At 35.7% G+C, this 15,475-nt stretch overlaps 1 protein-coding gene across 2 annotated transcripts in view; it reads left to right on the forward strand.

The window, feature by feature from the left end:
• The window catches only part of INTS7 (integrator complex subunit 7), a 90,784-nt gene that overhangs the window by 26,620 nt on the left and 48,689 nt on the right, over window positions 1-15,475 (forward strand). For both annotated transcript variants that reach the window (XM_081824834.1, XM_081824835.1), the window contains exons 6-7: window positions 1,396-1,595; window positions 2,098-2,220. In XM_081824834.1, coding sequence (XP_081680960.1) covers window positions 1,396-1,595; window positions 2,098-2,220 — 323 coding nt within the window. The remainder of the gene's footprint in view (window positions 1-1,395; window positions 1,596-2,097; window positions 2,221-15,475) is intronic.

Genomic DNA, 15,475 nt, shown 5'->3' on the forward strand with positions numbered 1-15,475 from the left:
TGAAGTTCAGGGGCAGGGTGGAGGGGTAGGAGGTAGTCTTTAGCATATAGCTGATAATGGAAGCCATGGGATTATATCACCTCACTCAGGAAAGGTATTGAGGGTGAGAAGAAAATTTATTACCATTTATTACCAACCCCAAGGAATACCAGAAATTAAAGTGTGGATAAAAGAGATAAATATGAAGAGGTTGAGAAGGACCAGCCCGAGGAAGGACAAAAACCAGGAGTATGTCTTCGGGAGAGAGTTTCAAAGACAGAATGGTTAGCAATGTCAGATGCATTTGGTACCTTAAGGATCAAAATATTAATAACATAAGCATGATATGTATGACTGCAGAGAGAAAACCAGGGAGTCAATACTCTGACCTCATTTTTCTCCCTCCCATCTCCTGGGGCTCTCTGCTTTGGCCAGACTTAAATAGAGGCCCAATAGCAAGGGAGTTTGTTGATGTAAGCCACCCCTGGATGTTGAAATCTTCTCATATATTAACACTAACAGTTACTTCACAATGGCGAAACAGTGCTCTGCAGAGTATAAATTAGCTTTTGGCATATATGCAGTAAATTATGATTGACAGTTTTTTTGTTCTCTATCATCACAAAGCTATGCTGTAGAAGAAAAGATTTTGTTTGTGTAGCTCCAATGTTGACAGCAAAAGATGCATTGGAGTTAATCCTCATGGAGTTCCAGCTGTGTAGGCAGTAAAAAAAAGGCACTGCTACCCAAAGTTCAGAACCCCTCCACATACAGTCTATTCACATCCAGATCTTGACTTAATGGTGAAGGAAATAATTAAAATTGTAAATATAATTAAATTGTAGCCATTGAGTATGTGCGTACGTAGGTGTATGTGTACCCGTAATATATATATCTTTTTAGCATGTTGTGAGAAAGAATAGACAGCAAATACGACTTTGCTTTCTACTGTGCCTTTTAAAGGCATTTTCTACTGGCAGCATGTAGCTTTATACTCACTGAAAAACTAATGTTAAGATAAATGCTTTTGGAAAAAAAACTATTGAATTTAATTGGGTTAGCTCTAGTATAATTATCTTTAATGTCATAAACATAACATTAGCATACTATTTGTTTTTAAATGGTCATGTTGCTAATTGAATCACTTTTTTTTTTTAAGATTTTATTTATTTATTTGAAAGAAAGTGAGAGGGATCATGAGCAGGGGGGAAAGGTAGAGGGAGAAGCAGACTTCCTGCCGAGCAGGGAGCCCGATGCGGGGCTCGATCCCAGGCCCTTGGGATCACAACCTAAGCTGAAGGCAGACGCTTAACCAACTGAGCCACCCAGGCACCCTAATTGAATCACTTTTAAATGTGAAATATTATCAAGGATGACCGTCAGAAATCTGTCCCTAACGATTCCTTTTCTGTCCAGGTTTAGCCACACCAGTGGACTTGAAACTGAAGTTAATACCCATCCTCCAGCACATGCACCATGATGCAATCCTGGCATCCAGCGCACGGCAGCTTTTACAGCAGCTGGTCACATCCTACCCCTCCACCAAAATGGTGATTGTTTCTTTGCACACCTTTACTCTGCTTGCAGCTTCATCTTTAGTTGATACGCCTAAGCAGGTAATTTCAATTTTCTTTAAACTGCCTTTTCTTCAGTAAATTTGCATATTAAGTATAAACTAAAAAAAAATAAATAACCATAAATTTTGATGATATTAAGGTCCCTTCTCTGATAAAGTGATAAAGTGATAAAGATCACTTTTATTCCCTTTTTCCTTTCCTTATTTGCTTTTTTCTTTTCTGTATTCACAGTCCTAATTCTTGGGAGCCTTTTAGGAATATGGCGTGGAGGTGGGGGTACATGGCAGAGTGTGGGGTTGGCAGGAGAGAAAAGAAAGAGTTGAATATTCAGAGCTGGGTCCCACGCTAGAACCTTACAAGTTAAGGGATAAGTATATTTTTGTGAATGATGAGAAAGTGGCCCAAACATGAACACATAGCTAATTAACTGGGCTGCAACTGGAAGTGAGTTCTGTCTCAAATCTAAAAGTTTGACTAAATTATACTACACATGGTAATTTCAGTGACAGTGTTGTTCGCGAATGACTTATTTCTTTCATAGATTCAGCTTCTATTGCAGTATTTGAAGAATGACCCTAGGAAAGCAGTAAAGAGACTTGCTATTCAAGATCTGAAATTACTTGCCAATAAAACACCACACACTTGGAGTAGGGAAAACATTCAGGTATGTAGAATTTTGAACATTAATATTTTATGGAGAAAAATAATGCAACATTGTAAAAAATCATTTTACGTTACATTTTTGCATCCTCTGTCATCTTTTAGATGTTTGAATATGAAAAAAATTTAAGGGTATTGTTGATATTTGTGGTAGATGTTGTTTTTTCAAGTGGCAAGGTAAATACATAAAACTTTTATCCTTTCATGTTTCAGGTTCTTTTAGTGAGTTAGACTTGCCTCTCAATTTCTTGTGAATTTTCCCATAGCAGCACTAAGGCTGATTAAGAAGCCCAGTAAAATCATTTATTTAATTCCGGTCTCCTTTACTCACTTTAGGGAGAAAATTGGTGTTGACTGTGATTTATTAGGGAGAAAGTGCTAGAAGCGTAACTCAGCAAAGTGTATTTTTCCTTTTCATGGAGAGGAAGGACATTCTTAAGTTTCCTTTTGTAAATACAAGAGCAGGTCTCAATCTCTAGACTTTTTTTTTTTTTTTTAAGATTTTATTTATTTATTTGACAGAGAGAGACACAGCGAGAGAGGGAACACAAGCAGGGAGAGTGGGAGAGGGAGAAGCAGACTTTCCACTGAGCAGGGAGCCCGATGCAGGGCTCAATCCCAGGACCCTGGGATCATGACCTGAGCCGAAGGTAGATGCTTAACGACTAAGCCACCCAGGCGCCCCTCAATCTCTAGACTTTTAATGTGGCATCTTTTATAGCATTTTTTTTAGGTTAAGTTAATGTTTTATATTTGTTTTTTCTTAAAATGGAACCTATTTGTTTATTCATTACTGTTAACAAATGTACCATTTTCTAAAAAATGCTCTTTAAAGTGAATTGGAAGATTGTTAGAATTTGATGTTTATTTTCAGGGATTTTATTACCTCTTGGTGTCATCGTAGCTACCGTGCAACAAAAACCTTTGAATTTCAGATTATGAAACTAAGCTGCTATGTTAATTGGTTTTTTGTTTGCAATTTTCTAAACACTTTTCAGTATATTGTGATTGATAGTCACAAATATCCCAAGAGATAAGGGCAGTTGTTAGTATTTGCATTTATAGTAGATGAACAAATTAGGGTTCAGAGAGACTTAATGTGCTTAAGAGAGCTTCCTAAGAGGACTTAAGAGAGCTCTGTCCTCTAATGCTTTTTCTACTAAATAATACTGTCTTTCCGAGAAGAGGATGTACTCAGTCAGCCACCAAAGGGAACCAAACCTGGTGAAGGCACTGGATCATCCCTTCTCATTTTTCTCTTTACTGTATGATAGATCACACACACATAAAAGTATGTAAAATAAATATTTAATAGTTTAAATAATTGTAAATGAACACAAGGTAGCCACCATCCAGCTAGAAACAGAACAACACCGCAGGCTCACAGAAGCCTGCCACCTTCCTTGGCACGGTCCTCCCTGATCAGAATCGTAAAGCCAACCCAAAGGAAACCACTATTTTGACTTCTGTGATGATCATTTTTTCACTCTTTATTGTTTTACCACCTATATATGTTTCCCTAAAAATTAATGTTTACTTTTTGTTTTTATTTCTTGTGCTTAACATTATAATGATGAGACTCATACATGTGGTTGCATGTTTTTTCCTTTAATTGCTGTGTAGTATTCCATTATTATATAGTATGGACCACAGTTTACTTGCTGTTGATGGGTTTTTTCCAACTTGCAGCTCTTGCAAATAGTGCTGCTTTGAGCATTCTTCAATTTATCTCCTGGCACTTACGTGCTATGTGCAGGAGTTTCTTTATATACTTAAGAGTGAAATGGCTGACGTACAGAATAAGTATATTTTCAGCTTTACTGGGTAATGTCAAATTGTGTTCCAAAGTGATTGAACCAATTTACATTCTAAATAGAGAATGCCCATTGATCTCTACATCCTTAGATTACATTTTTACCAGTTTAGAAGTTGTAGTTTTAATTTCTATTTCCTTGATTACTAAAGAAGTTGAACATCCTTTTAATGTGTTTATTGACCATTGGGATTTCCTTTTTTGACATGGCTATTCAAGTCTTATTTTTCTGTTGATTTGTAGTCATTCTTTGTATATTCTGGGTACTTGTACTTTATTGGCCATTGGCATTCTATATAAATTTCAGAAGCAGCTGATCAAGTTTCACTTTAAAAAAAAGTTGGAAAAAAAGTTGATAATTTCATTGGGATTCCATTGAATGGAAAGATCAATTTGTAACAAGTTGATATTTTTACACTGTTAAGTCTTCTAATGCATGAACATGCTGTATCTTTTCATTTCTTTAGATCTCTGTACTGCATTTTTTGCCTTTATCTCTTTTGTCTGATGTTAATGTAGCTACTTCAGTTTTCTCCTGGATGTGTCTATGTGATAGATTATCATCGTTTTAGGGGCACCTGGGTGGCTCAGTCGGTTAAACATCTGCCTTCGGCTCAGGTCATGGTCTCAGGGTCCTGGGATCAAGCCCCACATCAGACTTCCTGCTCAGTGGGGAGTCTGCTCCCTCTGTGTCTCCGCCCACTCATGCTCTCTCTCTCTTTCTCTCAAATAAATAAATAAAATCTTAAAAAAGAAAAAAAGATTATCATCATTTTACTTTTTCTTTAATGCATCTTTTTTTTTCTTAAAGATTTTTTTTTTTTTTTTAATCTGACAGAGAGACAGCAAAAGAGGGAACACAAGTAGGGGGAGTGGGAGAGGGAGAAGCAGGCTTCCTGCCGAGCGGGGAGCCCGATGCAGGGCTCTATCCCAGGACCCTGGGATCATGACCTGAGCTGAAGGGAGACACTTAACGACTGAGCCACCCAGGCACCCCTCTTTAATGCATCTTTATGTTTGAGTTATGTCTTATGTCAATTCTGCTGCAAAGACCTTACAATACACTGCTCATTTATATTCCTCTAAGCTTATGCATTGTTATCATGTGTCTTAATTCTATCTTATCAAACAATTTTGTTTTATAAATTCATTGATCGTTTGGACCTTCCACTGTTTTTGCTCTTCTTGCATCTCAGGCTTTCTCTTGGGGATACTTTTTCTTCTGTCTTTGGACAGTCCTTTAGTGAGGGTCTATGGTGGTAAGCTCTCCCAGTATTTACTTGTCTTAAAATGTCTTCATTTTGCCCTCACCCTTGAAAGACACTTTCTCTGGGAATAGAATGCCCAGTACATCGAGGCTACCATTTACTGTCTACTGATTTCCATTATTACTGCTGAGAATAGCAGTACTCTTTTGAAAGAATTTCTTTTCCTGCTTTAAAATTTTTCTCTTTAATTTGATGTTCTGTACTATGAACCATCTGATTATAGATCTCTTTTTAAACTGTCTAGACTATTGGTTTTCTTGAATCGTAAGATTGGTCCTTTTCAGCAGTTCTGGGAAATTGTCAGCCATAATTTTTTCAGATATTGCCTTTCCTCCTGGATCTCCACTTAAATATATATTAGCCCTTATATCAATCCCCCATGTTCCTTATATTCTTTTTCCATCTCTTTATCTCTTTGTGCTGTGTTGTGAATAATTTCTCCTGTTTTAGTTCAATAATTATTTCTCCAGCTTATCTAAAGTCTTTCCAGATATGTCTCTGCTCTCGATTTCTATTGGCCCTCTTTTGTAGTACTCTTTTTCCTTATATACTTGGCTGTTTTTTACCTTGAGCTACTCATTTTTCTTGGAAAAGTGTGTGTGGGAATTCTCTGAAGAATTTCTCTATAGAAGGTTTGGATTTGCTTCTGCTGGGTGGAGAGGCTGGGTAGTGATATATGCTGTGGAGAAAAAGTCAAGGAAGAGGATTAGTGAGTGTGCAAGATGGAGGTTGCAGTGTTGCGTAGGGTGGTCAGGGAAGCTCTCACTAAAGTTGGCACTTGATCAAGGACGTAAAGGAGGGACCACCAACTTCATGAGCCTCTGAAAGAAGAGCATTACCAGCAGAGAGAACAGCAAGAAAGGTCCTGAGGTGAGAGCATTCATGAGTGTGAGGTCACTGTGACTATAAGTAGGGGGCGCTGAGTCAGAGATGCTGTAGGATGGATGGAGCAGGTTGCACATCATTTAGGGCCTGTGAGTCCTTTGTAAGGACATTAGCACAGGCCATTATTGTTTCTAAATTGAAATATATTTGACATATAATACTGTGTACAGCATGTTGATATGAGACATATATTGTAATGTGATTGCCATTGTAGTGATAATTAGTACCCCATCACATTGTGTAATTATTATTTCTTAATTTTAGTGGTAGGCATAATTAAGTTCTAGAGTCTTAGCAAGTTTGAAGATTATCATACAATATTGTTGTCCATATTCACTATACTATACATTAGATCTCCAGGACTTACTACTTGTAAGTTCGTACCCTTAAACATCTGTCCTATCCCCCCATCCCAAGTCAGACAGAAAAAGACAAATACTGTATGATATCACCTGTGGAATCTGAAAAGGCCAAACTTATGAAAACAGAGTAAAATAGTGGTTACCAGGGTTGGGGGTCTGGGGGGCAGGGGACATTAGCATACTTGTTCTAAAAAATTCTCTCTGACTTAGGTGTACTGAGACTAGATTATAGGGACATAAGGGCAGAAGCAGGGAAAAACATTTAGGAGGTGACTATATAAATACTCCAATTAGAAAATACTATGGCTCTCTCAACCCAGGGGAACAGTGAAGATAGCAGGGAGAAGTGGTAATATTCTGGATATATTTTAAAGGCAAAGCTGACAGATTTACTGGCAAATTATTCATAGAGTATAAGAGAAAGAAAGGATGATTTCAAGGTTTTTGACTTCAACAAATTTACTTGGAATGGGTAAGACTCTGGGAGGCTTATTTCTTGAAGATCAGGGGTTCAGTTCTGACCAAGTAAAGTTTACGGTGTCATACATCCAAATGGAGGTGTCAAGGAGTTGGAGTTTAATGAACAGATCTAGATGAAGTTGTAAATATGAGAGTCATCAGTTTATAGATGGTATTTAAAATCATGAGACTGGATGAGTCACCTAAGGAGAGAGAATAAATGAGAAGATTCAGGGAATGATGAAATGAGAAATAACCTGCAAAACAGCCTGATAAGCAGCCAGTGAGGTAGGAGATAAACCCAGATAGTTTTATAGGAAGATGGCTGCAGTCCACTGTGTGAGATACTGCCCTGTATTTGTATTCTCCAAGAGATGAGGACTGATAATTCGCCTTTGCATTTAGCACAGTGAAGTCGTTGATGACCTGCATAAAAGCAATTTTATTGGATCACTGTGAGTACAAGAGTGATTGGAAAAACAGGAGAAGTATCAGAGACAGTAAATATAGAAAGTGTTTTTAAAGGAGTTCTGCTTTACAACATAAGTCAGTCAGAGAAAGACAAATATCATATGATTTCACTCATGTGGAATTTAAGAAACAAAACAAATGATCATGCGGGGGGAAAAGGGGAGAGGCAAATCAAGAAACACTCTTAACTATAAAGAACAAACTGATGGGGGCGCCTGGGTGGCTCAGGTCAGGATCTCAGGGTCCTGGGATGGGGCCTGCGTCAGGGTCCTGGGATGGGGCCTGCGTCAGGCTCCCTGCTAATAAGCAGGGATTTTCTTCTCTCTCTTCCTTTGCCTCTCCTCCCCCATACCCCGTGACTTGTGTTCACTCTCTCCTCTCTCAGAAATAAATAAATAAAATCTTTGAAAAACAAAACAAAACAAAACAAAACTGATGGTTACCAGGGAGTAGGTGGGAGTGGGTGGGGATGGGTTGAATAGGTGATAGGGATTAAGGAGTGCACTTGCTGTGATGAGCACTGGGTGATGTATGGAAGTCTTGAATCACTAAATTGTACACCTGAAACTGATATTACACTGTAGGTTAACTAACTGGAATTTAAATAAAAACTAATAAATAAAAAATAAAGCAGTTCTACTTTAAAGAGCAAAGAATTGAGATTGTACTGCTAAAGTATATATTGTCTGTTTGCTTTTTGTTTTTATCATGGGAGGAATTTAAAGAAACATAGAAATACCATTAGACTAGGGAAATAGAGGACTGCCAGATAGCTAAGATATTTGGGTGAAGCAGTGTATATACGTACGGTGTCTGGCATATACATAAAAATGCTTTTTTAAGAGTAGCTCTAATTAAAGGTAACATTATTCTACAGTTTTCCTTCTTGTATACATTGGCAGATTGTAGGGTTGGGGTTGTGCTGTCTTAATAAAATGAATTGGGAGCTTTCTCTTTCTTTGCTCTGGAATGGTGAATAGCTATGACATCGAAATTTTCTGTCTCCTAAAGATACTGCTTAAAAGGTGTTATAAGTCCGTCTGAACCTGGAACTTTCTCCAGGGATAGTATTTTGAGAATATTTCCAATTACTTACATGGATGTTGCCCTATTAAAATTTTTCTACCTCTTCTTGAACCAGTTTTGATAATTATTTTCCATGATAATATTTTCCATTTAATTCACTTCTCAGATTCATTAGTATCAATATCGAGAAACTTTATAATTTTTGGTATTTTTGTATTTGAAATTTTATCTTTATTTTTATTCTTACTGTTTGTGTTTATATCCCCCTTTTCTTAATTAGACTTTGCAGAAGCATGGCTTTCTTATCTTTTTTAAGTGCTTGGAACACTTATTTTTATTCTTGTTTAATAATGAAAACACTTAAGGCTATTAATTTTCCCCTTAGTGCAGATTGCCCACTTTCCATAAATTATGTCTTCTAATGCTCTCATTGCCCTTAACTTGAAATGCATTTTTTTTAAAGATTTTATTTATTTATTTGATAGAGATAGAGGGAGAGCACAAGCAGGTGGAGTGGCAAGCAGAGGGAGAGGGAGAAGCAGGCTCCCCACTGAGGAAGGAGCCTGACGTGGGGCTCGATCCTAGGACCCTGGGATCATGACCTGAGCCCAAGGCAGCCGCTTAACCAACTGAGCCACCCAGGCGCCCCTTGAAATGCATTTTTAAAAAATATTTATTTATTTGAGAGAGACAGAGATAGAGCACAAGTGGGAAGGAGGGGGAGAAGCAGACTCCCCGCTGAGCAGGGAGCCCGAGGCAGGGCTCTATCCTAGGACCCTGGGATCATAACCTGAGCCGAAGGCAGACGGTTAACCAACTGAGCCACCCAGGCGCCCCTGAAATGCGTTCTTTAAAAGTCAGGTTTATTGTAGTATAATTTATTTACAGAAACTTTTCTAAGTATACTGGTCAGTGAGTTCTAATAAATGTCTATAGTTGTGTAACCACCACCACAAATGAGATGTGGGACACTTTCCTCACTTTTGGAGTGAGGAAAATGCCTGTATTCCTTCAGGCTCCTCTGTAGTCAATCTCACAACCACCAGTCTGATTTCTGTCCCTATAATTTTGCCTTTCTAGAATATAAATGAAATCCTACAGTATGTCGCCTTTTGGGTCTGACTTCTTTTACTTTGCATAATTCTTTGATATTTATCCATGGTGTTGCATTAAGCAGTAATTCATTCCTTTTTATTGAGAAGTAGTATCCCAGTGTATGGACATGCCACAGTTTATTTATTCATTCACAAGTTGATGGACACTTGGATTGTTTCCAGTTCTTGATATTATAAATCAAGCTACTATTGTACAGGTCTCTTGGAGACATTTCTTAGGTCAATATGTAGGAGTTGAATTGCTGTGTTGTATGGTAAATGTATTATTAACTTTGTAAGAAAATGCCAAACTGTTTTCCATAATGATTGAACCATTTTACATACTTACCAGCCATGTATAAGAGTTCTAGTTCTCTCTTTTTACTAGCACTTTCTATTATATGACTTTGTAATTTTAGCCATTTTAATAGGTATCGTGATATCTCATCATGGTTTTAATTTGCATTTCCCTATTGTCATTTATATCTCATCTATATCTTATCATCTATATCTCTTCGGTGAAGTGCTTATTCTAATATTTTATGCATTTTTTTTTTTTGGTTGTCTTCTTGTTACTGAGTTCTTTATATATTCGTGATACAAATACTTTATCAGCTGTGTATTTTGCAACCATTTCCTATTTTTTTACTTTGATGAAATTTAGTTTATTTATTTATTTTTTCCTTTTTTAGGGTGTATTTTTTGTGTTTTATCTAGGAAATCTTTACCGAACCCAAGGTCACAAGATTTTGCCATGTGTTTTCTTCTAGAAGTTTTATAGTTGTGATTTTATATTTAACTCTCTGTGATCCATTTTGAGTTGACTGTTGTATATAGTACAAGGTAGGGATTGAGGTGTATTTAGATAGCCAGTTGTTCCAGCACCATTTGTTGAAAAGACTGTCCTTTCTTCATTGAATTACCTTAGCATCTTTGTTGAAAATCATTTGACCATATCTATGTAAGTCTGTTTCTGAGTTCTGTTGTTTCTTTGGTCTATGTGTCTATCCTTAAATGAATAGCACACTTTTTTTTTTTTTTTTAAGTAATCTTTACACCCAGCGTAGGGCTCTAACTCACAACCCTGAGAACGAGTCAGCACGCTCCTCTGACTGAGCCAGCCAGGTGCCCGAGTAGCACACTATCTTGATGACTGTAGCTTTATAGTAAGTCTTGGAATCAGATGGTGTGAGTCCTCTACCTTTGTATTTATCAAAATTATTTTGGATGTTCTAGGTTTTTTGCCTTTTCATACAAAGTTTAGAATTAGTTTGTTAGCTTCTGCAAAAAAGCTTGCTAGAATTTTGTTTGGAATTTGTATCTATAGATCAATTTGGAAAAAACTGACATCATAATAGTATTGAGTTTTCTGATCCATGAACATTGTATATATCTCCATTTATTTAGGTCTTCCTCAGTTTCTCATCAGCAGTTTTTAGTGTTCAGCATACAACTCTTGTACACATTCTGTTAGATTTATTCCTAAGTATTTCGTGGTTGTTAGCAGTATTATAAATGATTGTTTTTTTTAATTTCCAGAAGAGCAATTTTGATTTCTTCTTTGACCCTGAAATTAATTTTTTTCTTCTTTCTTCATATACTTTTCCAGTTTTTTTGAGATGTAATTGATACATATCAGTGTATAAGTTTAAGGAATACAGCATAATGGTTTGATTTATATTTATTGTGAAATGACTGCTGCAGTAAGCTTAGTTAGCATCTATCATCTCATATAGATACAATAAAAAGAGAAAAATTTTTCTTATGATGAGAACTCTGATTCACTCTCTTAACTTTCCTATACATCACATAGCAGTGTTAACTATAGTCACCATGTTGTACATTACATCCCTAGTACTTATTTATCTTGTAACTGGAAATTTCTATTTTTGAAGTGATTAGTTTTTTTAATTCATGGAATTTTTGTTGTTGCCAACCTTTTGTTATTAATTTCTAATTTTAAAGTTTCTTTGTGGCCCAGTATAGGATCATGTCTTATAAATACAGTTGACCTTTGAACAACATGTGTTTGAACTGCATGGATCTACTTCTACATGGATTTTTTTTTTTTAATAAATACAGTACAATGCTGCAAATGTATTTTCCTTATGATCTTCTTAGTAACACTTTCCTTTCTCTGGCTTAATCTATTATAAGTATGTTATACATATAACTTACAAAATATGTGTTAACCAACTATTTATTTTTAATCGGTAAGGCTTCCAGTCAGCAGTAGGCTGTTAGTAATTAAGTTTTAGGGGAGTCCGAAGTTATATACAGATTTTTGACTGTGCAGGGAGTTGGTACCCCAACCCCTGTGTAGTTCACAGGTCAACTGTAGTTCAAAGGTCAGCTATAGTTTGAAGGATTTGAAAAGAAGGTGTATTTTCTATATAATTATATCAGGTATGTTTTATGTAATATAATATGTAGATAAATATGTAGTATATAACGTGTTACATAGTATGTGTATGTATTGTTATATTGTATATTGTATATAATACCATTTCAATATAAAGCTATATTGAATCTACTGTATTGATGATAGTACTCAAGTATACCATCTTAAATTAGTTTTTTTCTCTTTTTGATTTATGAAGTTTTGTTATTTATTAGCGTCTCACACCAGTTTGTGTCTAGCCATTTTAATTTAAAAATCCTAATGCTCTCTGGTTGCACAATAGAACTCTTACTAATGTGAAGGAATCCTGTCTCCTATTTTGAGCTCTTTGCCTCAGATTCTTTATGTATCATTGACATTGCTACTTATTTTTGTTCGCATGTATTTACTAGGTCTGCCAATTTTGTGATCCTTAACCTTTCTCTGTCATTTAGGTTTTATCCTTATAAAGTAGCATTCAGTTAGATTTACCTCCTTAGACTTAATCTGAGTCTTTTTAAATAGTGTAACGTAACTTATTTGCATTTACTGATATACCTGAGGGTTTTTACTTACTTTTTCCATCTTACTTTATGCTGTTTTTATACATTCTTTTTGTTTCCTTTCTTTCATTACTTCCCTTTGTTACCTTGTTTTCTTTATTCTTTTATTCTGTAGTGAATTAAAAAGATTTTTATATGCTAATTAAACTTTTTTTTTTACTTTACCTTTCTCTGTACTCAGTATATATTAATCTAAGAGCTTGTGTATCTATTAAAAATGAAAAGTGTGGTCTTTGAAATGTCACAAGTGTTAGTAGGTCTGAATTCTCCTCTTCTGCCCGTCACTTCACTTTCCCCCTATGTCTTACTAAAATAATCTGCAATTTGATGATCAGTTGTCTTTTTTTTATGCTATGCAGTGGTTTCTTTTTTGTAATAAATTTTTTCATAATATATGCACTGAACTTCACAACCACATTAACGGTGACTTAAATATTAAATGTTTTGTTGATTTCACAGCTTACTAATTTCTTCATTAAACCCCATCTTCTCTTGAGTTTTTTATTCTGATTTATCTTTCCTGTAACTTTTTTCTTTGGTTAGTTCTAATTGAAAAAAATATATTTTTTAATATTTGTCTGTCTCACAAAGAATTTTTTCATGTGCCTGAAACCTGAGCGTATTGATTTTACTTAAATAGATGTGGTCAAATAATCATTACTTAAGAACCTAGATGTATTTTTGAAAATACTGAAATAGAGCAGAGGAAAACAGTGCTAATGATAAAACCTTTACAAGATAATGGTTTGTTGATTTCAAATTTGAATTTAACTCCCAATTACCAAGAATAATTCTTTTTCTTCTAAGGTTTCCTCCTTTTATCCTTCCGTCTGTCCTTCCTTCCTCTCAGCCAATCTTATCCACCACTGATTGATTTTTGAGTTTTGGAATTTTAAGAGCAATTGTGTCTTTTTCATTGCTACTTTTACTGGTGTGTTGGTAGGTATTATATTTCCACATGGAATCATACATTCCAGGTTTAAAGGAAATACTTCCATTCTGAATGTTAAAAACCCAAAATGAAGGCCTAATATAGTATATTATTATTAAAGTAGTTGAAAACAGAATAACTTCATAGGAACAAAAATATTTTCTCATGTTTATAGTTTTGTTTGGATTTTTTTTATGCCTTACTAACATAAATATCCATTTTAGTTGGTGTTAATTTGTATTAATAGTTTACAATATTCCGATGTTGTAATTTTATCTGAAGAAGTTGATTTATACAACCTGTTACAAAGTGAAAGATTATCTGTTCTGGATATTTTCAAAGATATAATTTTATTTTTGGCTTTATATCTCCTGAGAGTTCTGTTTTGTTCCTTACCTAATACTAGGAGGAATGATAAGTTAAGCCTGAGAATTAGTTCTTTTAATCATCTTTTTCTTTGTGGGTTAGTACAATGGAAACATAGAAAAATTAGAGGGGTTATGTCTCTGACAGAGTACTTTTAAACATAACATTTTTCTGTACCTTAAAGACTAAAAGCTTTTTGCTATGCTTTTCTGGAACACATCCCTGGTGGCCAGTCCCATTCTAGGGTAGAGGAGAAGCCCCTATTTAGGAACTGACCCAGAAAACAGGAATTCAGGACAGAGCTTCAGTTGAGCAGTGAGGTAAGCCAGCTGAGAGAGAGAAATTCAGACCAAATAGTCAGTGAAGAAGACCGTGGTAGTGAGTGAGAAAGGGGGTTGTGTTTGAAGAGTTAGATTTTTCCTTTTTGTCAATATGAAAAATGGACCTGGTAAGACAGTTTTGTAATAGGTCATGTCCTTGGAACAGAAGGGAGCCACATTTCCTCGTTGAAACAGGATTGACATGCCATCTCTGGGGAACTTTGTGATGTGCTCTGTTAAGCTAACTGATTTGAATTAATGAACCTTGAAATCAGTGTGTATTTACTGAGAGCATTGTAGGTACCCAGTGCTGTGCTGAGTGACAGAAATTAGAAGATAACATGGTCAATAATTTTATCAAAAATTTTTCTAACACTTTTTGTCAAATTTTTAAATGGTAAAATTCTTTTTGCTTTTTAAAAATTATTAATACTCATATAAATGTCTTGCACATGCCTTCTCGATTATCCCAAAAGGTGAAATGTCTCTTAATACACAGAGCACTCTATAAGACATAATTTTGAATATGTATAAATACAAGACATAGTCCTTAACTTCTGGGGCTGTTTGGCTGTGGATTTTATTCCTAAACGTAAGCTAATTAACAGCATAAGGCAGGATAATTTAGGCAGTAAGAAGACATAGGTAAATGGCAATGGCTTAAGTATTTGAATAAATAGAAAAGACTTTGGTATTACTTAAACACAATCACTTTTTTAAAAACTGTTTTCTTTTGCACTTCAAAAACAGCATCTGTGTCTGCTTTTATTTCTTTGTCCTTCAATCTTTAATACACTTGCATTTAGATCTGTTTCCCTATCACTTTTGCTTAGGCACTTCAAATGTCACCAGGGTTCTTAATGCTAGATCTGGAGGCTTGTCGGCCTTTGTCTTCTTTACTTTTAGTGTATTTGGCCCTGTCAGCCTTGCCCGTTCCTTGGCTTCTTTGCACTGAACTGTCCTCACTCATTTTTCCCACTGTCGAAACTGTATCCTCTCTGGATTCTTCACTGCCCCTTTTCTTCCGAATTGCGACTTTGAATTGAGTCTAGGTGCTTCCTTCCATTTATTCTCTGCGATTCTGATGGCATCCCCTCACATCAGGGTGGGCATTCTCCAGCAATCTAGTCCTTCTCCCCGAGCTTCTGAACTGCTCTTTTTTTTTTTTTAGCATTTTATTTTATTTTATTTTTTAATTATTATGTTAATCACCATACATTACATCATTAGTTTTTGATGTAGTGTTCCATGATTCATTGTTTACATATAACACCCAGTGCTCCATGCAGAACGTGCCCCCTTTAATACCCATCACCAGGCT

This window comes from Leptonychotes weddellii, chromosome 6, assembly GCF_054177405.1.
Source record: "Leptonychotes weddellii isolate Sample4059 chromosome 6, ASM5417740v2, whole genome shotgun sequence".
Classification (NCBI taxonomy): domain Eukaryota; kingdom Metazoa; phylum Chordata; class Mammalia; order Carnivora; family Phocidae; genus Leptonychotes; species Leptonychotes weddellii.